This window comes from Clinocottus analis, unplaced genomic scaffold (assembly GCF_023055335.1).
Source record: "Clinocottus analis isolate CAN_PGR_092001 unplaced genomic scaffold, fCliAna1.0.p SCAF_21, whole genome shotgun sequence".
NCBI lineage: Eukaryota > Metazoa > Chordata > Actinopteri > Perciformes > Cottidae > Clinocottus > Clinocottus analis.
The window spans coordinates 3,519,016-3,541,754 of record NW_027175943.1 but is presented as its reverse complement, the minus strand read 5'-3'; the positions used below and the strand labels follow the sequence as shown (position 1 = coordinate 3,541,754).

Genomic DNA, 22,739 nt, shown 5'->3' with positions numbered 1-22,739 from the left:
GTGGATTGAAACTAACAAAATAACTAAGTTGTTTATTTTTTACAAAACAGGATGGAGGTTGAAGCATAGCTCTTGCTGTGCTCACACTCTTTGTGTTCTGAAGTCAGTAGAGGCCCCATCCAAAGAGACCAAAGAGGGCAGCAGGCTGCTGAGAGGCCTACTGTGTACCACCGACCTGCTAAATAAGCATCATGTGCACCATTTATTTACACCACCTGCTGAAATACAATGTTGACTTATCATGCAGGTTTATTCTTAATTGAAAAGTTATTTTTTATTCACGTGATCTCTCAAAATAGTAGATTTGTGTTTCATCACTTTGTTCGATTGCGGTAAAATCAATGTATACTTTGCCCCGCATGATAAGCTCTGTAGGATTATATGTTGTCTGTGATGTTTTACAGGCTTGTATTTTTTTCTGTTGTTTTGAGTTCTCCTTGCAAACCAATTTGTTTCATGACTTTTTTGAGGTATATGTTTGAGGTCATGTTCAAACACTAATTGCTAAATTTGTGTTACACTGCAATCTTACCACCATTTGTAGTAAGTATAAAAAAGATATATACACACACATATATATATATATATATATATATATATATATATATATATATATATATATATATATATACACATATACACATATATATATACACACACACACACACTGCAAACATAAATAAACATGACATGTTTATTTATTAAAAAAACAACAGACTGAGCTACAAATCAGGAATATTTTTATTTAAAAAAACGAATGAAACAATGAACACTTCCACTTCTCATCCCACATCTGTTTGATTGACAAACGTAATCATGAAAAAGCAGTACTACAAAACATGTCAAATTAAGAAGAAAAACAAAACAAAAACAACTTGAATACAATATAACAAGTACTATCTGATATGTACAAGCATTATAGTTTATTACAGTTATTGTTATAGGCAAAAGGCAAACAAGCTGAAGACTGCTGCTGAAGAAACAATGGCATGTGCAAAATACTCTCCACAAAGTCCACAAGCTCAGGACGCTCTGCAGACGGCAGAATGTACAAGCTGTTAGTGAATGGGGCCGATATCGTTTCTGATGACTTTAGAAAGCTAAGCTTGCGGAGGCCCGGTGAAGAAGACTCATCATCAGAGGTATATCTGAGGAAGGTGGAGAGAAAGACACTGCTGATCACTGACAGAGATTATTGATGGACCAGACAGCTCCTGTTTTCTAACCACCGTCACAAGCACGGGTCGACACGGGAACAGAGGTACGGCTTCAACACACACGGGAACGAGTTCAACACTGACACACAGGACAACCAGCGGCTTTTTTTGTTTTTTTTTTCCAAAGAGACTTCAGGAAAACGTGTAAACTGGAAGAGTGACGGGAAAGACGGCTGATAGAAAGGTGAAGCGGTGAAGATGAAGTTCCTCCAAACATTGAAACGGTGACTTCAGAACAAGGATCACTTTGTTGGCGATGAACAAATCCAGCTGATTATAAATCACAGTTTCTTTACATGTTGGTTTTTGGCAGTGATTTAGTTTTTAATGCCTCTCTTTTAGTGGAATATTTCCAAGTTCAGTTCAATCAGGAACTCGAGGGAATCGGCTGACCTTTAACCCCTCAAGCCAAACTAGGACTTTACACCAGGATCAGATCCCTTCATAGCAATAATTTGACTAACACTACTATAAGGCAAAGGTTATTTAGTGGAGGTTGTTGTCCCCAAGAGCAGATACACGATCACTGACCCTCCATACATACAGTTTACGGTTTAAAAAAGCCCATTTTGTTCCATTTATACATTTTGGATAGATCTTTCTTTTTTTTATAATCAATTTTCAAATTTAAAAACGCAGTACCCTTTCATAATAAAGCCTTATTTTAAAAAAGCTTTCAGAGTTGTCACTAATGACTTCATTAAAGATGAAAACACATCACACAGAAGTATATTAGGATTTGTTTTACCTCTTCTTTGTTCATCTACAGACACATTTACCTTTTAATTACACTCCTCATAACTGGTTTGACCTGTAACTTCATAAATTGAAACTTAAAGCGGCACTATTCGCTTTTTTTCTGGCCACGTGGGGGCAGCAGAAACAAACTGTGAACACAACATTGACAGTCACTTCATTATCTATTAACAATTTCGAAAACTTTCTCTTTTTTCCTCACCAATCCATGAATTAAAGTCTAATATCCAGTCTCATTGGAGCTCAGTGTGAGAAATATCTGCTTCTTTACCAGCTACATGTGCTCACCAGCGTCTTTGAGTACTTTAATGCATTCTTAAGACATTACCATTTAATTTAGTGAAGTCATTAGTGGCAAACCTTTTACAATTATTTTAAGTTGCTGATCATAACGTTTCCTGGAACATCTCCCGCCTAAAGTCCGTTTTAGGCCAAATAAACACCAAATGATTATATTGTGGCGACACATCTACTCCCCGTGCCTTAAAAACTGCCCATGTAAACTAAATCCGATACATTCAAAATATTTGGAAGTACTTCTCGTCGGTCGACGGACGAGCTGGAAACCGGACCAGCAAACCCTCCAGTGAGAACCCGTCAGTGTAACAGGTGAACAATGAGTTGTAACACTGTATATTTCCACACAGGAAAGAAACAAAACAAAACAAAACAAAACAAAACAGCAGTTAAATCAAGACACTGGCATTAATACTATTTAAAAAATAAAACCTATCTTTTTTTAATACTTTACTGGAGAACGTTACGATGTAGGCGACACAAGGCAGAGCGGTGCAGAGAGCGAGTTATAAACCACCGCTGCCGATCATTTCGTTGGATTCGCACTAAAGAGGAATTTCAATAGTACTCGCTTCGATAAAACTGAGTTTTATTCTGTGTTTTTTTTGTGTTTTCAAAGTGTTTCAGCGGTGAAAAATCATCTGCGTTCGCCTTGTGCCAGGCTACAAAGTAAACAGGACGACCGCTTTTGTGCAGCCGTAATCCGATCATCAAAGATATTAATAATGACACGTCATCAACACAGTGCCAACACACACACACACACAAACACACGCGCGCGCGCACCATTTGCATGCCCTCTGTCGCATGGTAGAAAAAGTATTCCTCCTATTCAGTGATTTTTTTGTTTTGTTTTCAAAATTTCAAACCACATCACATTGATTTCACCGCACACACACACGCTCACACACGCGCACAGACACACACTGTTACCAGTTACTGTACACTCACTAGTCACCTCACGACACCCTAGAGAAAGCATGGAGCGGACCTGCGCCAAAATGACTGACATCGACCCAAACGCGTCATCTTTCCTGATAGAAACGAAGGAGTCGGAAGAGAAACGGAAAAATACTTTAAAGATTTTTTTTTGGACGAGGTCTGCTGTTTTCAATGAAGGGATTATTATTAAAGGGGGGGGGGGGGCTGTCAAACAACATTGTGCTTTATTGCAGGTATTTAACTCCCATTTCTGTGGCGCAGGTACTCATGGAAAGGATCCATCATATTCCCGTCAACGCCGCCACGTTTTGGACTCAATATGCATTTTGTTGTTGCGCGTTTGCTCACTTATTACCAGCCAGACTCTGCAAACACCCAGATGTGTCCTCGTAAGGCATAGCAAATAGGAAGATGCAGAAAACAGTACCCCCTGCTCTGAAATCCTGGAACTCTTCACAGAAATGTACACTATGATCACCAAACAGCGTTAAAGGGAAGGCGGTACTATTTTTCACGAGAGCACGATTAAAAAGAAACAGACACTTCCCTTTTATATATTTTCTGAATAGACTTGTTCGGCGTTAAGACATCCAAACGCCTGATTTTCAGTGATATGGAAGCCCTTGAAATGAAAGCGAACATAACGGGGCGCGTCATGACGGGCGTGCGCTGATGTACGGAGAAAATGATCAACATGCTTTGTATCTGACTGCACGTCGTGAGCGGAGGAGACTTTTCTCGGTGTTTTCACCGGCTCGTGCAAACGCTGAAGCCCCGTTACTTTGTATTTGTGTAAATGAGTTACTGTCGACCGGCACATGAGTGGTGTATCTGTAAGTTAGGTCAAGGTCGAGGGGTCAGGTCAAGGTTGGGAACCTTGGGCAGGGTCAAACGTTGAGGGTCAGACTTTGAGGGGCTTGAAATCGGTGAGTCGTTGCATGCTGTTGCATTCCATAGAACGGAAACGTAAATGGCAGTTGGCGAATAAACTTGTGCTGTGGGCCCCCACACACACACACACACACACACACACACACACACACACACAGACACACACACGTACACACTGTACATTCACGTGTGCATGCACACTCGCGACACACATAAACACACACAAGAAGGGGCATTAAAGTGACTAGTTACAACACCGCACCCCCTCCTCCTCCTCTTCCTCCTCTTCATCCTCCTCCTCTTCCTCCTCCTCCTCCTCCTCTAAAGAGAAACAAGGCGAGTGTAGCCTGAATGAATCTAAAGAAAGAAAAATGTTCAGCCACTCGACTGCAGGTGTCTGCAGGCGCTTCGAGGCGGCGTCTTCACGCGGAGGCGTTAACGGGGGGTCGGGCGGAGTCGAAGGTCAAGTCGGGGGTCAGAGGAGTCGGCCGGCGCTCGGCCCCCCCCTCCCCCCTCTCTAAGACGGCGGCTTGCTGTAGCCGAAGAGTCCGACAGGTAGGTATTTGACGTGGGTGGGCCACTGGGCGGCCAGCTGGAAGAACTTCACCTCGTTCCACTCCACGCCGTCGATGGACACTGGAAGGAAACGGAAAAATAACAGAATAATGAAAATTAAACTAATATAAGAACAAAAAAAGCAGTGAAACAAACACAGATTTTGCAGACAAATCAAGATTGTTAACAGGATATTAAACTGTTTCCTTATAGTGTAATTAATTGTTGACTTTTTTCTTCACAGGGCTTGAAAAAAGGCAATAAAGTAGTGCCTGAATATGAGACATGAGGTCACAGATATTTACAATCCCTGCTGGGTTTAGCAGTTTATGGCGTGTTGCCGGTTACAGCAGTATATTTTGTTTGTGCGCCCTCTGGTGTCTTTCGGGAAGTAATGCAACACAGGGCTTGTGGAGCATTGCCACCTTTGTGGAGCTACAGACCCGTCTCATCCTTCTGGTTACCTTTCAGGATGGTCTGTTGCTGCTTGGCAGAGCAGATGAGTCGGCTGATGCCTTCAATGACCTGGCTCTTGGAGTCTACGTCCTTCTCCTTCGGCTTCTTTCCCAGGAAAATAGTGGGAACTGAAGAGAGAGGCAGGGAGAGAAATGGTTAAAAAAAAGACACGCAGCTCACGCCGTTACGTACTTGGAGCGAGGGATTCTCACTCTTCCGCGCTCACCTTTCTTGTTCTTCTCCTTGGTGACCACGGTCATGGCCATGGTGCTGACCTGGGCCTGCGGCTCGCTGCTGCCCTCTCCTGGCAGCCTGCTGACCTGCAGCGAGCGGAAGGCGCTCTTCAGCGTGTTCTTGCAGCCGGTGTCGCGCCGCTCGCCCTCCCGCCGCTTCTCCGCCAGCGAGGCCAGCCAGTAGTCCACCTGCAGGCCGATGGCGTCCACGCCGTGAGACATACTGGGACTCCTGCGGGGACACGCAGAGCCTTGAATTCTCAGGAAACTGGTTCCCAGTCAAGATGAACTGGTTGACAAAACTGGCGCCAGGAGCAAAATATGCAACTCTTTGCTCAAAGAACAAACAACGAAAAACAGTGCAAAGGTTTTTCAACTCAGTATTGAAAGTAGCGTCAACATTTTAGACGGCTGCTTGGTATTTCAAGTCACAATTTTATATGAAAACATAGAATAAGAGGCATAAACTTAAAAAATATCATTGTGTAAAGCAGTCACACTGACCTGGTCATGAACAAATAGATTATTTAACACCAGTGATGTGAATAATTATTCAGAATTGACTTTTTATACAGTTTCCTACAGCAGATACTCAACATTTTAAACAGGAATTAATATGTTATATCAAGAATTTGAGGATAAAGACACGATAAAGAGGGGGAGGAGGGATAAAGGAGTCAGGGAGGAAAGGCGAGAGAGAAGAAAAGAAAAGAAAGAAGCGAGGAGGCGGGTCTTACCCTTGAACTGCGAGGACGCTGCCCATGGAGGGGGAGGAGGGAGGCGTGGCCGCCTCTTTAATCATCCCCGTGGGGGAGCCGTGGGAGGGGGGAGACGTGGAGGGCACGGCCAAGCTCACCGCCACGCCCTCTTCTGCGTCTCCTTGAAAAACCACGAAACGGAAAGAAGAAGAAGAAAGAAAAGGAGCGTTATCATCGCATCGGCATGGCAAGCGATGACAAGGAGCTGGCGGCGTTTTCCGTTGAAACCGTTTCCCGTTCGCTCACCTGTTGGAGACGGACCCGACTCGATGAGGCCGACCTTCACCACCTGGAGAGCAAGCGGAAAAATATGCAAACCGTCATGGATAATCGATCGCTTTAAACTTTACCAGTGGTCACCGACTGCACCGGGAGGAAAGTCTCACCCCTATGAAAGGAATAAACTTCTGGTAGGAGTCTTCATCTCGCCTGCAACGGGAGAGAAATAACAGCGTGAACACACACACACACACACACACACACACGGAGTCATTTATGTGTGTGTGCTGCTGTGGCGTCTGTACTCACGTCCTGTGTTTGCAGGTGAGCATGGCCTCGGCGATGGGCAGCTGGTGTGTGACCGTGGCATCGCTGATGTACTGCGAGATTCTTGCCGCCACATCCAACTGATCTGGAGGAGACGGGAGGGAAAGGTGTGTGTGTGTGTGAGCTGAGTCATCACCCGCTGAGGTTGCAGGTGTTTCACCCGTGTGATGGGGGGGGGAGGGGCTGTGGTACCTGTCTGCGGCGGCTCGGAGCGGCTGAACACGTCTCTCCACGGCCCGTCCAGGAAGGAGGAGCTGTAGCGGTTATCGAGGGCGCCGAGGTGCTTGGCGACCGGGTGGGAGCCTGATGGAGAGGATGGAGGAGAAGGAAAGGAAAGAGTTAATAGTTAATGAGGTGCAACTGTGGCGCCTTGCAAGATGCTACTCCTCTACACTAAGTCAGCATGCACACAAGTGACCGTGCGTCATGGATGTCTGGAACATAAAGAGGAGTTTGTCGCTCCCCAGACGTTTTTTTTTCCCCGACAAGATAATAAAAACCTTGCCGCAGCGTGACTCTGCAGCAGTTTCTTTAATGGCCAAGCTAACACAAGCAGCCCCACTTACCCAGAGGCACCACCAGGATGCGCATGTGGTTGAGCCAGTCGGACGTTTTGTTGGCGAGCTGCGTGACGAAGAACTGCAGGATGGCTCCGAGGTAACTCTGGCTGCCCACCGCCGCCACTTTCACCGCCCTGGGCATGGACGAGTTACAGTTACAGCTGCAGAGAGAGAGAGGGAGAGAGAGAGAGATGTTACCAGTGCTGTGCTGGAGGTGGATCCATCACACCCGCCAACTAACTAAATAAATAAATACACAGTATTTTTTTGTTGTCTTCACTCAAAAATAGTGACTTTTTAATCACTGTATTTCTGCACAGTGATATGAATAAAGACACACTAATATTAATAGTAGGATTATTCCTGACTCCAGTGATCACGGCATCACTTTATTTAAGTTGACAAAACTGATGATTTATATCAATTTTAAGAACAAAAGGTTTGAGGTCTTATAATTTATAACCGGTTTGTATCTCAACCGCCATTTTTTTTTTCTTTCTCCCTCATTTCCCTTTTTAGATGCTTTGTCAAAGTCAACTAAATCTTGTGAGAGCGGGTGAAGGGATGGAGAGAGACCAAACAGGAGGAGGAGGAGGAGGAGAAAAGGGGAGATATAAAAAGTATTGCTTTGGCAGAAAGTGAAGTGAAGTTACAGATAAGGGCAAAGACGAGGAAGAAGAGGGTCAAACGGAGGACAGAGAACAGAAAAACAAGTCTTTAGAAAAGAAGAAAAAAAGACAAATGAGTCATCCTGCGAACCAAAGGAGGCTATAACTCACATAGTGTGTGTCCGTGTGTGTGTGTGTGAGAATCACAAAGACTCACAATTTCTGGATGCGGGTGAGCACAGCCGACAGCACCGCCTGGATTTCAGCCGACGAACACGTGCAGACCACCGGGTGTCTCTGGACCTGCAGCTGCTCGGCGACGTACTGCGACACGCGGGAAAAGGTCAAGAGAGCAAATTAAAGAAAACGCCCACCGGATGTCGTAGGGGGGAACGCTTCACACACACACACACACACACACACACGCACAAACACACACACACTCACCTGCCCCTGCCAGTCGCTGATGTTGACCAAGATGAGGCTCTCTGGCAGCGCAGAGTCCGACAACAAAATCTGGTTCAACTGGTCGTACACTGCCTTCCTCAGGAGCTACACACACACACACACACACACACACACACACACACACACACACACACACACAACACACACACACACACACACACACACACACACAGCAACACATTTACTCTTCAGATGACTCATCAGCACATGCATAATTCATTTCTGAGCTCCAGGCGAGTCATAGATCATCAGGATGCATTTGTGTTCTTTACTTTGGGAAAAGGCCAGAAGGGAGCGAGTCGAGGACACAGAACAAAGGCAGCTGCTGCTGTTGTTGTTGCGTCTTTTTTAAAGTGTAAATCCCTCTACTGTAACCTGATGATGCATGTCCTGTAAGTGAGGTTAAAATGGCGCCGCGGCTCACGACGAGATCCAGGGCGCCAACGTACCGGCGTGCTGTGTCCCAGCTCCGGGGATCTCTCCGAGTCGGAGCTGTTGGTGCGCTCGCTCAGCGGTTTGGACAGCTGCCGCTCCTTCATCGGGGTGCTGATGCGCTTCTGTCGGGGCGTGTGGCCTCCGTCCAGCCTGAGGGGCGCACGAGGGACGGTTCAAAACGACATGATGAAGCTGCTGATTTTATTCAATAACGAGACGGTTTAGTACCTCGGCGATGGCATGGCCTGGATTTCACTTTTGCTGCTCTTCATGGGCGTACGGGGTTTCTCTGCCACTGACACCGTGATGCAGGGGCCCACCTCTGCAAACAGCTCCTGGTCGGTTAGCTCCTACACACACGCACACACACACACACACACACACACACAATTAGTGTCAGAAAAAAAAGGAGATGCAGGCAACCCTGAAGCCATTTTCCTCAACACTTAATTCTGTTTTTGTTCTCTCTGACTCTCTCAATCTGTCTCACTGACAGCCCAGATGGTCGCAAATCCCCCCTCGGAGTGATATTAACAATTGGCACGCCATTAATTCTCTCTCTTTCCCTCACACACACACACACACACACACTCGACCCATACCAGCGTGTCGGTCTCGGACAGGGCCTCCTCCAGGTTGCGGCTGCGGGAGAGTTTCATCTTCTCCAGCGGAGGCTGCTCCCCCTGCTGGTGAGACGAGGGCGGGGCAGTCAGTCTACAGGCTTAATGAGACTCCAGCTCCAGTAAATACGACTATAACAACAGAATCAATTATGCAGCAACAGGACGAAATAAACATCCGAACATAATTCAACGTAACAGCTACAAAGCCCCCGGAGGATGATCTTTTTTTTTTTTTTTCTCCGTTTCTTTACGCGGCGGTTCAGTTTTTTTACGCCACACTAATGAACAACAAACCTCTTTTGAGGAAGTGAGCAGGCAGCAGTCACAACAGCAAAAGGCTCACTTCAGTATTACTATGAAAAGGGGAGGAACTGCAGCTGTTTGATGGCAGCCGATACATCCAGAGAAATCCATTAAACACTTTTCATTGAGCGGAGACGGCAACCGTCAAAGAAATATTGGGTTTCGGCTCCATTCAGGAAACATTTCTGCAATTGTGTATTTGCACGCTGACTTTATTGGCTTTGGAGTCGGGATGTTTACCGCCTCGTGATTGGCATGTTGTTCTCAATATCATGCCGCTTCAACTCAGTTTGAATTGTCACGTTATTTTTTGGTGTGAAATGATGAATCAGCGGGTTGGGACTTATTGAACGAAGCTCACTGTGTACTTGTTATGACAACATTCATAATACATGTAAATGAACTCTAAACTGCTGTGATGTCAAAAAGGTGTCACTTTAAAATAATGTAAAAGGAACAAAAGCAAAAAACAACAACATTAAGATTGAAGGCTGAACGTTCAGGTAGCTTAAAGAGTTTAAAAGGTTAACTTCAGTGCTATTTCCCACGTTTGTGTGGTTTAGTGACTAATGCAGACAAACATTTCAGAAACGGTCCATTATCGAGGGCGAACCCCGCAGACAAAGCAGCTCAACAGGAACTCCTCACCGCTGATGTACGGCCACGAAAAGTACTGCCGATTGTTGTCCCAAGTGTCACAACATTAAGGGAAGAACCCAAGAGAGGTTTTTACCTGTCATGTGACTTCACATCTGAAGCCTGTCAAAGAGAAAAGCTTTGGTTTTTTGTCAGGTTCTTTCCGCAATGTTTTTCAGACATCTTACGATAACAATCTGCGCCCGTCAGCGGTAAAAGAAACAGCACTCCTGGTGGACGCACATCGTCACTGCAGCGGCCGCGTGTCCGTGACTCACCGGGCTGAAAGTGTCTCGACCCAAACTGCCTTTGCTGTTCAGGCTGCCGATCTCCGTCTGGGAGCTGGACTGAGACATTCCTTCAAAGAACGGCCTGAAACGCACACACAGAGAGACACAAGGAAACCAGTTGTGTCTTTTGTTTGGGGACGTTTTGGGAAAAGCACATTAATGACATCAACAATAAAACCTCAATAAAACTGTGTCACGTGTCTTTATATTGCTCCTTTGCTTTTCAGGCTTCATAGCGCCGCATTACACTGACAACCATCAAAAAGCGCTATTCCGAGCGCTTTATTATATTTTGAGGCAGAATTGAGGCCGAGTTCAAAAGAAAGGACTAAAAATAAGCTTGACGAGCCATTTAAAAAACGCTGCATCTGCTGCTCTCTGCTTGAGTTACTGACAGCCAAAGAACGAGCCTTTCCGGGGGTCATAACAAAGAGTATTCATATTTTTTAGACTCATTCAGATGCCCAGACTTCAATAAAGAGGAAAGATGACGATCACAGGAACCCCAGCTGTGAATTTAGGTCACTTTCTTAAACTTCTGCTTTAAATAAAACGACAGAGTTTGTTTGTAATCCAAAATGTTTTTCCCATTCTGAGGTTTTGGTTTCAATTCGCTTGGATTCAAAGTTGACCGAGCCCCATTCTGGTTGACGTGAAGCTCAAATAAGCTTCAATACGTGACTTCAGCTACTAGCTTTCGCCAACAGAGGGCGCTCTGAATCGTCACTGGAGAGCAGTGAGTCCTCGCGCGCTACCTCAGCTTGGGTTTGGGCGTGCTGAGGATGCTGTCGTTCTCCTCCATCTCCGGCCCGCTGTCGCTGGGGTTGTACATCTCCAGACTGTCGTAGAGCTCGTCCAGGTCCTCCTCCACCTCCTGGATCTGCTCCCTGGACACGTGCTCCAGGCCGAACCCGACCTGGACGGGAGGCGCAAGAGGGGGACACCAGTGACCCGAGAGACAAAACAAACAAACAAACCAACAAGGCAGTTCCTCGCATGTAGACGCAGGCCAACGCGCCAACATGAACCTGGTCCCCTGAGCCGGGATAATCTGAGATGTGTTCACAGCAAACACAGCCATGTTTTCCTCCCGACATCAAAAACGTACCCGCGAGGCTCTGCAAGTCTGAGGTTTAACAGGCGGAAAAAAAGTGAAAAGGAGGGAGATGTTTACATGCTAGGGTGGGCGGTTAATTCAACATCTGCTCAACCAGGATTCTCATATTCAGTGTGCACGTTAAACTGGGATACTGCAGACCAGTTAGCCCCCAACACTGGGATTAAAACGGGGATTAAAACGGTCTTCTTTATGCATATGAAGACAGGCGGATACAGGTGCAGACTGTTGCTCTATTCTTTATGTTCCCTCCTGATATGGAGGCATAAACTCTAATAATCCAGTACCTATGCTCATTTTTATCCATTATACTGTTTTATTTAAAACCAGTTCATCTCAAAGGGATTCATCGTAAACCACACATTTGTCGATGTACGTTTTTAAAGACACTTTCACACAAAGAAGTTACATCATGGCGAGTGAGGATTAGTTTGTTTGTGAATATACGACAGCATGAGACCAGATTATATAAATTAAACAGATGTTTCAGAAGCTACGGGCGGGACAAAGGAAAACAAATGACCAGAAAATAACAAATGAGGACAAAAAAAACCATGAAGACGCTTCAAAAGGTAAAAGGCGAAAATGCGGAAAAAGGATGAAAAAGAGGTACGCACACACAAAATGTTCAGAGAAGAGAAACACACACACACACACACACACACTCAGATGCAGAAGTGTGAGCAGTGCCAGGAAGCACATTAAACACACTTCCATTCTATTTTAAAATCGTCAATGTTTATTGTTTCAGCTGAATCTCGGTTGTTCTGCCACATCTCTCCCACACACACACACACACACACACACACACACAGCCTTCAAAAGACAACGTTTAGTGTGGAGGAGGGATACAAGAAGAAGGCTTCAGCGCGTACCTCGTCGGTGACCTTGAACCTCTTCAGCAAGGCCACGAACTTCTGCTTGATGTTGGGTTGCTGTGGAGACAGAAAGACGACGCGAGGCGGCGGTTAGTTCATTGGACGCGTTTCCACGCAGGCGTTTCTGTCCACGCGTCATTTCACACAATATGCGAGAGCGTGCGCGTTTTCTTCGAGGTCGTCAAGTCGACGTCCCCCATCGCAGATGATTGGCTCTTCATGTGTCGAACAAAGAGAAGCTGTTGAAGGAACGGCTCGGCGCTGCATTCACGGGTTATTAAAAGTGACTCGGCAGCTCCGGGTTTTCTTTGACGTCTGTGAAAAAAGACTGGAAGTTGTGACTGTTTTGTTCTATAAAAGGAAGCGAAGCTTCAGCTGCGTTAACTATTCTTGGCCCACACTTTCTCTGACCTTTAACCCCGCAATAACAGAGTCTTTTCCTTTTTTTATGGTCCATTGGAAACTCTGAAATCAGCTGTGAGCATAACGTTGGCCTCGACCTTTTCAGCTGATAGCACGACCTCGTTGATTATTTACACGTCCAGCGGTGACGCGTCCAGAGTCACTCTCCTTTAGCTCTGTTGTTGTCTTTGTGGGCGACGATAGATTGAGCATTTGATTTGTTAAGATATTTCATTTGCTGGATAAGTTAGGGAAAAAAATATGCCATTTGTGCCTGGTTATTAGATCCATAAACATCTTAAAGGATTTGTCAGAAAATTGACTGTATGGTGTTTGCTGTGTATTTTCAATCGCATAGTTTTCTCACTAAATCAGTCAAGGATCATTCACTCGTTTGGATTTGTTCTCTGAGGAAACGGATGACATAGGAGTATTTACACAATATTAATTTAAACTTTTACATTTACATGTACGTCTCATGGAGCTTCCACGTCCTTCACCTCTATTCACCTTCCTGCCATCACAGCATCGAAAGTGGAAAGTTATTTTTACTCATTTTCCTCCCGGGGGCGACATTCTTGTTGACAGGATGAAACATGAATGTTTTGATATTTTATAACCGGGACTTTTTTTTTTTTTTTCCTGAACAGATTTGAAAAGGCGTCATTTTACCCGTTTAATTGTGAACGTTATCCGTTTTTATTTCAAGTAAAAATTGGTTTATTTTGAAATGTATTTCGCTCAGAAGTTGTTCCTCTCCACTATCTCCCAGCTGAAGGGAGCACAACAATATTTGGATGCGTGGTTACACACAAGTTCAAATCTGGGTGGTTTTCCGCTTCGAGCGAAGCTTTCATCAGCGACGCAAGTGGAAGTGTGAGAGGCGTTAGAGAGCTGCTGTGGGTTGAAGGTCGTGTCCTAATCTGTGGAGAGGGCCGACATCATGCTGGAAAACTGTAAATGTAAATGTGTCTCCATTTGTGTGTGTGTGTGTGTGGGTGTGTGTGTGTGTGTGTAAACTGCAGTACAGGGCCGAGGGTCAGTTGTAATGGCTTTTGAGGGTGTGCTTATGTTCAACATGTGCGTGTTCTTCAACTCAAGCGGCACAGAAATGATGGTTATTTTGTGCCTGTGAACGCTGCACGCGCACGCGCACACACACACACACACACACACACACACACACACACACACACACACACACACAGCTTTCCTTTGGTCAAGTTACAGGTCCATTCTAATGTTCACGGTCGCTAACAATCTTGTGTGTTAATCTGTGTTCCCGCTGAGTCTTTGTGTATGTATATACAGTCTGTGTGTGTGTGTGTGTGTGTGTGTGTGTGTGTGTGTGTGTGTGTGTGTGTGTGTGTGTGTGTGAGAGAGTCAATGCACCACAGGAAGCGGTTAATGCTATTGAGGGAGCTTGTGAAAAACTCGTTTCAATGTTTTTCTCCTGGAAAATTGGCCTGAATTACATGCAGCGAGAAAACTGTTTTGTTTTTTTTTTGGAAAAAAGAATGACAGAAAAGGAAGGGAGGGAGGGACGGAGAGATGAAGGGGCAGATAAGAAGGAGAGGTTGAATGAGGTTAGGCAAGAGGCAGATGAGGGCGAGGGCTGCAGAGTCCAGTCACATCAAATATATTTTGAAAGGAAGCGAGTTTGCCGCAAATTGCTTTTTCTTTGCAGGCAAAACAAGTCGACGAAATAGAAAAAAGGAGGGAGGGAGGAAGGGAAAGAGGGAGGGAGGGGTGAACGAGGTGATGCTCTTACTCTGGTGATGGCGGCATTGGAAGGGAGCTTGCGTCTTGGTTTCTTCTTCCTCACCTCGTCTTCTTCATCAAATAGATACTGAGAGAGAGAGGGATAAGGAAAAGGAGACGAGAGGCAGAGGGAGGGAGAGAAGAAAGTGGCAGGCCGAAGGAAGGAGGAAAGGAAAAGGGGAATGAGGAGAGGTGAACTCGGGGTTATTACAACTCGGGTTAAAAAAAAAGAAAAAAGGAGAAGGCCGTCGACAAATCCCATTAAAAGACCAGAAGCAACAATGAAGTGATCCGACCAACAAGCCCAGACAGCGAGCCGCCATTGTTGCTCTCTGCCTTCTCTGTAATCTGTCGCACAACAAGTTCACTGTCCGGGCGCTGCCGATAAGCACGAGTGCAAATGCAGCATATTAATCCCCGGCTTAAAATAGTCCCAAACAAATGCACCATTTGCTCTTGTCTGAGTTGCGTTTGATAGCATGAAAAAAACCAGACAGGTGGGGGAGTCAGAAAAGTTTGGCGATAAGGTCGGAGGTGTTCTTGGTTTGGACGATAAGGAAAACACCGGCTGTATTTTTGTACCCATTGTTTCCTTCGGCTGTGATAACATTGACAACAGTGACGTACCACAAAGGCACACAGGGCAAGACGTGTGGGTGAGTGTGTTCAAACTGGTTTCCTTGACTAACACAGGCGTGTGTTTGAATCTTATCCTGGCGACTTCTTTTTTTTTTTTTTTTTAGCGTGGTCTCGCATCTCAGCATTTGACTTAGTGGCGAAAAAAAAGAAGGAAATCCTAATTATAAAAGCAGCTGTGACCAATTTGGTCTTTTCCCCCCATTATTCTGTCTCGTCTCACTGCTCCGGTCCTGCAGGAGCTTCCCTCGCCCGTGTAGCATCACCATCTCTCTCTCTCTTTTTCTCTCTCTCTCTAAGCCGAGAAAGAGAAAGTGAGGCAACAATAAATGTTTGTGAACTCGTCCCCGGCTCATTCAAGCTCTGCAACAGGAACAAACAGAGATGGCGATGTGTCGCGGGGGGAAGACGGTTCACTTTGAACGAGGAAAAACGCAGATTTACATTTTGCATTTCTTTGGACCAGCTGCATATTAATAAAGCAGACAGGTGGATGTACGTTGCCCAAAAGAAACTGTCTTTATTACATGATGGGGGATTAAGATGCAACGTTTTATACTTCATGAAGCTTAAATACCTTAAAAGGCTCCATCCTAAGGAATTAGCATAATATTTAAATAAAAAACGACTGTTGAGGACAAACCCTAATTAAGTTATTCACTTTATATACTTTGCATTTTCTTTATTATTTAATTTCTTAAATTTAATATGTCCTGCTCTGCTATTTTATTGTATATATTGAGTATTTTCTACACTTAATATTTATGTGTCTCCTATCTAACTTTGCCTTCTGCTGCCGCAAACAAATGTCCCCCTGGGGATGAATGAAGTATCCATCCATCCATTCATCCATCTTTAGTCGCAGAGCACGAGACGTATCAAGGACAAAGGCGACGTCATCGTTCACGCCTCTCCAAAAACACACCTGTCCGTGAATGGGGTCGTCGCTGCCTTCCTGTTCCGACGAGTAGCTCTCTTCCTCCTCTTCGGAGTAGTTGTCGATGTCCGGAGAGCGATCTGGGGAGAGGGAGGCCGTGTGAGGAGAGAGAGAGAGAGATGCGAGACAGAGCCAGAGGGGAGGCCGAGGAGAGGCAGGTGTGTTGGTCCGATGCGCTCACCTGACATCTTGGCTTTGGGCCCCTCGTGGTCGATGGGCTGGCTGGACAGCGAGTAGACTCGGATCTCGGCGACGGGCACCGAGGCGTCCTTCAGCTGGCTGTGGAGCCCCAGGACCTGGGCCCCCTCACTGGGGTGCTGCATCACCTGGAGGCGGACAACGTCGCAGTGAGCTGCATGATGTTTATTCGAGACATCCTTCATCTTCCCATGATGCTTTTCAACATGTTGACTGACGCACAAAATGAAATGCTCCCATTGGTTTTATCAAGATGTTGTCGTTCATCCCCTGTACTTGGGTAAATAAAAAGAAAAAAAACACAAATGTTTATTGAGTATATTAATTGGCATTATATGTCATTTAAATGGTTTTCCAACCATTTTAAGTAAGAAAGATACAAGTTTCCTTCCTGTTTGTCTTAACTCGGAACAATTGCGGTTTAAATTCACTCCAGATTTTACTTAAATGAAAAGCATCTGGATGCTGAAATATGAGGCTGCAAATGATAAAGATAAATAAATAAAGATATGTATATAGGGAAATATTCTTATTTCGATCGCTCCGGTACACCCAGCAGGGATGAAAACACTGGACGGGGATTAAAAGAGAGGCAGATGAGAGAGAGACTGAAACAAAGAAACACAGACGGGGAGGGAAGCGACGAGGACGGACGTGAAGCAGATGATGAGAGGAGGTTGATCACGGCACGAGGAGGAAAAAAAGACAAACAAAAATAGCAGTCAGGTGACAAAAAAAAGCAGAAGCCGTCGCAGCAACACGCGAGGAGTAACAAATAATTCCTCTGCAGCAAACGGCGACATCGGGTGTGTGTCTGTGTGTGTGTGACACACAGCCTCTCTCCGCAGTCTGGTCACACTCGGGAGAGTTAATGAAATCTGAGCGGCTGGTTACGGAGACGTTCCTCAGCCTCTCGTTAAAGAGAGAGACATTACTGCTCATTTTAACGCTTCCCCAGTCGTGGGAGACGAGGATGGAAATGAAAAAGGACGCAATGTGCGCATTAAAAACGGGAATCGCCACATGAGCCTAAACCAGGATGCAGGTTCATCTTCCCAAACTGCTGCATTGAAAATGCTTTAAAAGACAAACTTGCAGTGAATTCTTTCTAAAATACTTGTACCACACAACGCGCTATGTGCTACGGGCAAAATTAAAAATAATATCTGAGGCAGCGCGAGCGTCAGTCGTGTGAAATGCAAGATAAATGGAAAGACTCAAACCATGCATGGAGCTGCGTAATGAAAACATGTTCAGGAAAATGCAATAAATGCATTGGTTTAAAAAAAAAAAACGACTGTCAGCAATTTTTAATACAGTATATTGTCGAGGAAATGGTGCCGCAAATGTTTTTGGCTACTAAAAAGACTTTTATGGGTACAACACTGCGTTTACGACACTGTTATGTTAACCCTGAAGGTCTCAGTCACATTAAAGCATCATAAAAGCACATGCCCGAGGAATTCATTAAAAGAAAAATATGCAGACCCCGTAATTTTTATGTGATCTCACTGACATTTATTTCTTGTAAAATGTGTCTTTGGTGGTGACTTCATGGTTTACATAAAAGTAAAACCAGTGACTGCATATAAAACCTGACACAAGTTTCAAAGCTGCAGTTTGGACCTTTAGAGCTTAATGTGGCTAATGTAAGCTAATGTAAGCTAAAGTAAGCTAACGTAAACTAAAGTAAGCTAACTTTAGATAGATACTGTTTTACTGACGTCCATGAGCACATTTGCAGACTGATGTATTGTCTGCTTGTGCTGCAGTAGCTTAATGTGGCTAATGTAAGCTAAAGTAAGCTAATGTAAGCTAAATTAAGATAATGTAAGCTAATGAACGCTAACTTTTGCAGACTGGTTTTGTGTCTGCTTGTGCTGCTGAACGTAAAAGCAATGCAAGGAGTAAACTGTTGACGCATAACTAATAACTCTAATTTGTGACAAGTGTCAATATTGAGCGCCTGCCGCTGTCCAGTCGCCGTGTTTACGCTCAACAGGTCTGCAGCGTCAGTGTTTTGTCGACTTCTTTAAAATTTCCCACACTTAAGCTCCAACAACAGAAACTGGCAGGAGAAAAACACAACTAGAGTTGGACCAGGTGGCCGATTAATCTATTAGTGTATTAATTTGAAAGACAATTAGTCAATTATTGTTTTAGGAAATCAAAAAATGTTGTAATTCTTCAAGCAAAAATGATGATTCCAGTTTTCAAATCCCTTTTATATATAAAACATATATAATGTTTAAATACATATATTAAATGTGTTTGGATTTTGAACTGTTAAAACAATCACTTTGGGTTTTGAGTTTTTTTTTTGGTGGCAAAAATACTTCTGGTTGTATAGAAGTCTCTGAGAAACTTACCTACATCTCACTTGATTTATTCCCTCAGTAAACATCCTAAACATGAGTTCATGTCTCAGTATTTAGTTTCAAGTCTTCTTCAAGACAGCGTGATGTTCATTTAATAAAATATGGTCCATTTAGAGTAAAATAGACCATAAAATAAATCAATGTGTTTCACTACTTATTTATTGTCTTATAGATTTAAACAATTAATCAAAACAAATATGAGTTTATAAATGATAAATGAGGGTGAATTCAACATGAAGTTGTTATTATAGTCCACTTGTGTCTCTGTGCTTTATTTTTTTCCATTTTAAAGAACCTGTTCTCTGTAAGAGCTCAAGGGTCAGCAGTTCATCCGCACAATGAGTCAGTGGAAACATGTCATATTGAAGAAGCGCCATCACAATGACGCTTCTTTGTGACTTCTGATGGGTCGGCATGAGCAGAGTGCGTCCCCTATAGCATGTGATTGTTCTGACACACACACACACACACACACACACACACACACACACACACACACAGCGCTTCTGGGCAGAGTTCAGACTTCCATTCTGCCCGTGAAGGAAATGAGTTTGAACCTTTCATGCGTATGAGTCTGCATTTTGTGTCCTTTGCCCTCTGCGAAGCACAACCTGTCGGCTGGAAGAGCTTCATGAATAAAAACTTTATTTTACATGCAGAGGCAGCCTCAGATAGCCAGCGGGCCGAAAGAGGCTTTTCTTAGCAGCTTGGCTTTAAATTCACCGGGACTATTTCTATATTTGTGTAGACCATCAGCTTATTTCCTCCGTTGAATTTGATTTAATTCCCATTTGATTTGACTTCCACCAAAGCTACTACTTCATCCAGTCTGTATTTATGTCCTTTTCTGTTCCTTTTGTGGTGAGCCGGTTTGTTCAAGGTGGTTCACACTGTAAATAATGCTGCGCCACCTGACATTCATAAAGTCTCAGGATCATGTACACACATACACACACACGGACAGACACAACACAAATCACAACCTTCTTTTTTTTTTTTAAAGGTTTCATATTGACGGAGAATTGCGAGAAGCTTTTGGCTGAGGCTTAAAATTTTATTGGGAGTTTGATTTATTGCGACATTTATGAGAGGAGGGGGGGGAGTCGCTGGGCTAGAGATCGAAGTCTGAGTTTTATCTGAAAGTGCACTCGCTTGAATTGAGTTTGAACCAAGGTCAAATGAAATTGAGTGATAAACACGTTTTTAGATGCAACGCTGTGATTACAAGTTTCAAGGAGGACGGTAGAATAACAGATCTGCAGGAGAGTGGACCATCTCTTACGTTGATCTTCGGTCTGAAATCACGTCTTGAGAAGTCAAACTGAGATCGGAGCGAAGCAGAAGGCTGCCCCGTTTCGGGAAATGAGCCCCTGACCGGCAGTTTGTTGGGTCAGCGGCTGCGATCAGCTGGGACGTTTGTGAGGGTGAAGAGGACGAGCCGCCGCTGACTCGGCAACACGCCGCTGAGGAGCCTTCGAACGCACAGCCGAACCGCCATCTGCTGCCCGAAAGTACGCAAGAAGATGACCCGAGCAGCTGGGAAGAGGAGCCTTTCCTACACGTGCTCTGCAACAGTCTGCAAATTAACCATTTGTTTGTGATTTTTCGTTCTTAACTAAATCATGTTTTTTTTACTTTAGTGCAACTGCCTTTTTTATTGACGCAAAGGTTGCTGTCAAATTGCTTTTTTTTAGGGGGTTTAAATGTGATAAATGCAGAGAAGTGGGATGCCAACGTAAGCAGAAGTAAATGTGGTGTGTTGTGTACATGTAAACACGTCACGCTTCGAGGCTCTGCACAGGGAGAGGTTTCTGTGTAAGTCGGGTTACACTACCTCGGCCATGTTGATGAGGCCCAGGGCCAAAGTCTTGTAGCCCAGGATGGTCCGGTTCTTGTATCGCTTCCGCCGCTGCAGCATGATCTGAAGCTTGTTGGCGTCCCTCTTCAGGAAGTGCGGGTACTGCGGGGCGCAAAACACACACACAAAACACACACAAACGCAGAGGTCAGGTGGGATCGTTGCGCCACGGGTTCAGATGCCGTGACATTTTTGCTCGCTGCATACCGGCGTCCCGATGCGGCGACCCACTTAGTCACATCCTCGCTCTGACACAACCCATCATTAAGCGTCTCACCGGCCGCACTATAAATGGAAGCGAACCTACTCCTGCAACAACGTTCAAAGCCGTGAAATCACTCCGCCGCTCCTTTTAATGGGCTTTCGCTCCGCGGCGCTGCTGCTGCTGTCGCAAGGTAAATGTATAATGTATAATGTCTGGCTCACCGCGCTCGCTGAGATCCAGAGAGAGAAACTCCCTGACCTTTTAGCAGCATTTAGAAACATGGAAATTGGAAAGGATGATTTAGAGCAGAAGAAAACCCTGCTGGGAATTACATTAACCGAGGTCGGCCTGAATGCACGGAGGCAGAGTATGTAAGACGCCGCGGGAGCGCCGACGAGTGCAGGAGACCGACGTTTATCACACGTAGGGACAGAGGAAACCTTTATGGGCATTGAATGAATACATGCAATTACTTTTAGTAAATAGCATTCAGCTAAGTTTATGAGAAGATAATGGACATTGGAGATTTACCATGTGCCTCACCTTGTGCTTAATCAGTCTTTACGGTAAGACAACAAATTCCAAGAAACAAGTGTTTAATTTAAGGTTTTAGATTGAAGACGTTGCCAAGCACTAAATCTGTAACATCAAGGTTTGTGAAAAAAAAAATCAAGGCTTGGTTTGTATTCAACTGTTGAGGCATTTTATTGTTTTTTTTTTCCACTTTTGTGAAGGAAGGAAATGTCAAAACTTCTAGGACAAAAAAAAAGTAAAAAAAGTACAAGAACAAAGTTTTCTTTGCTTTTGGCCGACAGACGCCCGACCCATCGTTGACCCTTCGGTCCTTACCTGCAGGGAGAAGGTGAGCTGCAGGTCGGTCTCTGTCAGACCGGCTGAGGACAGCAGGATCTCGTTGGAGCGAAGGATCCGCTTGGAGCCCTGAAGGTGGAGACAAACAGGAGAGAACGTCAACGGGAGCAGAGAATAGACTACTGTTCGTACTCCGGCCGAGAAAAACATAGCCAGAGAATGGAATCGTGGTAGGAAAAAGTAGGTCGAGAGAGAGGAGGAGAAACTGATTGATGGGAGGTAGCACAGCGGGAAGAAGTAGAAGAAGAATTCAAATTGCTTAGAGTGAATTAAGTGCCATAAACGGCAGAGAATCTCTCGGTTTACTGCGAGAGAAAACACGACAGGGATGACATGGTGATGAGTGGGACTGGGAGCGGAGCCACAGCACTCATTTGTATCATGTGTCACAATCTGAAAGGATTTTGTGGTTTTTCTTCCATTACGGACGAGACGGAAAGCAGACGAACAGAGCAGCGGCGGTGATGAATTAACAAACTGCACTCTGTGGAATCTCAAGAAATCCACATTATTATTAATTAATAATTACTATTTGCTTTGGTCGTGATCATTTTCACCACCACGGCTGCTTACTGCTTAATTATAATCATTATTACAAATTTTTGCTAGCTTGTGGGCTTAATTTTAGAGGTAACGTATTATATGGCCGAGACAAGCGTCTTGACATGTCAAGAGGCACAGACGGATGTATCTTGTAATTTTAAAAAAAATAATCATTTCAGACCTTGATAACCAAATAAAAAAAATATTTTATTCATTCTTTTTACTATTTTTTGCGAGCTTGTGGGCTTAATTTTAGCAGTAACGTATTACATGACCAAGACAAGGGCCTCGGTCATGTAATACGTTACCGCTAAGCTAACAGACGTCTCTGGAGAGCTAAAAAAAAAGCTCTCGAAAGACGTCTTTTTTTTTACTAATTTTT

At 44.6% G+C, this 22,739-nt stretch overlaps 1 protein-coding gene across 2 annotated transcripts in view; it reads right to left on the bottom strand.

Annotated features, from left to right (window-relative positions):
- Window positions 1–731: 731 nt before the first annotated feature.
- The window catches only part of LOC137792059 (phosphofurin acidic cluster sorting protein 1), a 49,567-nt gene continuing 27,559 nt past the window's right edge, over window positions 732–22,739 (bottom strand). The window contains exons 3-24 of one of the 2 annotated variants that reach the window (XM_068587485.1): window positions 21,794–21,883; window positions 20,716–20,841; window positions 16,487–16,631; window positions 16,294–16,385; window positions 14,743–14,820; window positions 12,567–12,626; window positions 11,330–11,490; window positions 10,563–10,656; window positions 9,325–9,408; window positions 8,951–9,072; window positions 8,737–8,872; window positions 8,267–8,371; window positions 8,037–8,143; window positions 7,218–7,372; window positions 6,844–6,954; window positions 6,634–6,736; window positions 6,492–6,534; window positions 6,352–6,394; window positions 6,085–6,226; window positions 5,341–5,579; window positions 5,123–5,242; window positions 732–4,739 (exon numbers count right to left, since the gene is read on the bottom strand). In XM_068587485.1, coding sequence (XP_068443586.1) covers window positions 4,621–4,739; window positions 5,123–5,242; window positions 5,341–5,579; window positions 6,085–6,226; window positions 6,352–6,394; window positions 6,492–6,534; window positions 6,634–6,736; window positions 6,844–6,954; window positions 7,218–7,372; window positions 8,037–8,143; window positions 8,267–8,371; window positions 8,737–8,872; window positions 8,951–9,072; window positions 9,325–9,408; window positions 10,563–10,656; window positions 11,330–11,490; window positions 12,567–12,626; window positions 14,743–14,820; window positions 16,294–16,385; window positions 16,487–16,631; window positions 20,716–20,841; window positions 21,794–21,883 — 2,475 coding nt within the window. In that variant the 3' untranslated portion in view covers window positions 732–4,620. The remainder of the gene's footprint in view (window positions 4,740–5,122; window positions 5,243–5,340; window positions 5,580–6,084; window positions 6,227–6,351; window positions 6,395–6,491; window positions 6,535–6,633; window positions 6,737–6,843; window positions 6,955–7,217; window positions 7,373–8,036; window positions 8,144–8,266; window positions 8,372–8,736; window positions 8,873–8,950; window positions 9,073–9,324; window positions 9,409–10,562; window positions 10,657–11,329; window positions 11,491–12,566; window positions 12,627–14,742; window positions 14,821–16,293; window positions 16,386–16,486; window positions 16,632–20,715; window positions 20,842–21,793; window positions 21,884–22,739) is intronic. The other variant, XM_068587486.1, reaches the window with a different exon arrangement.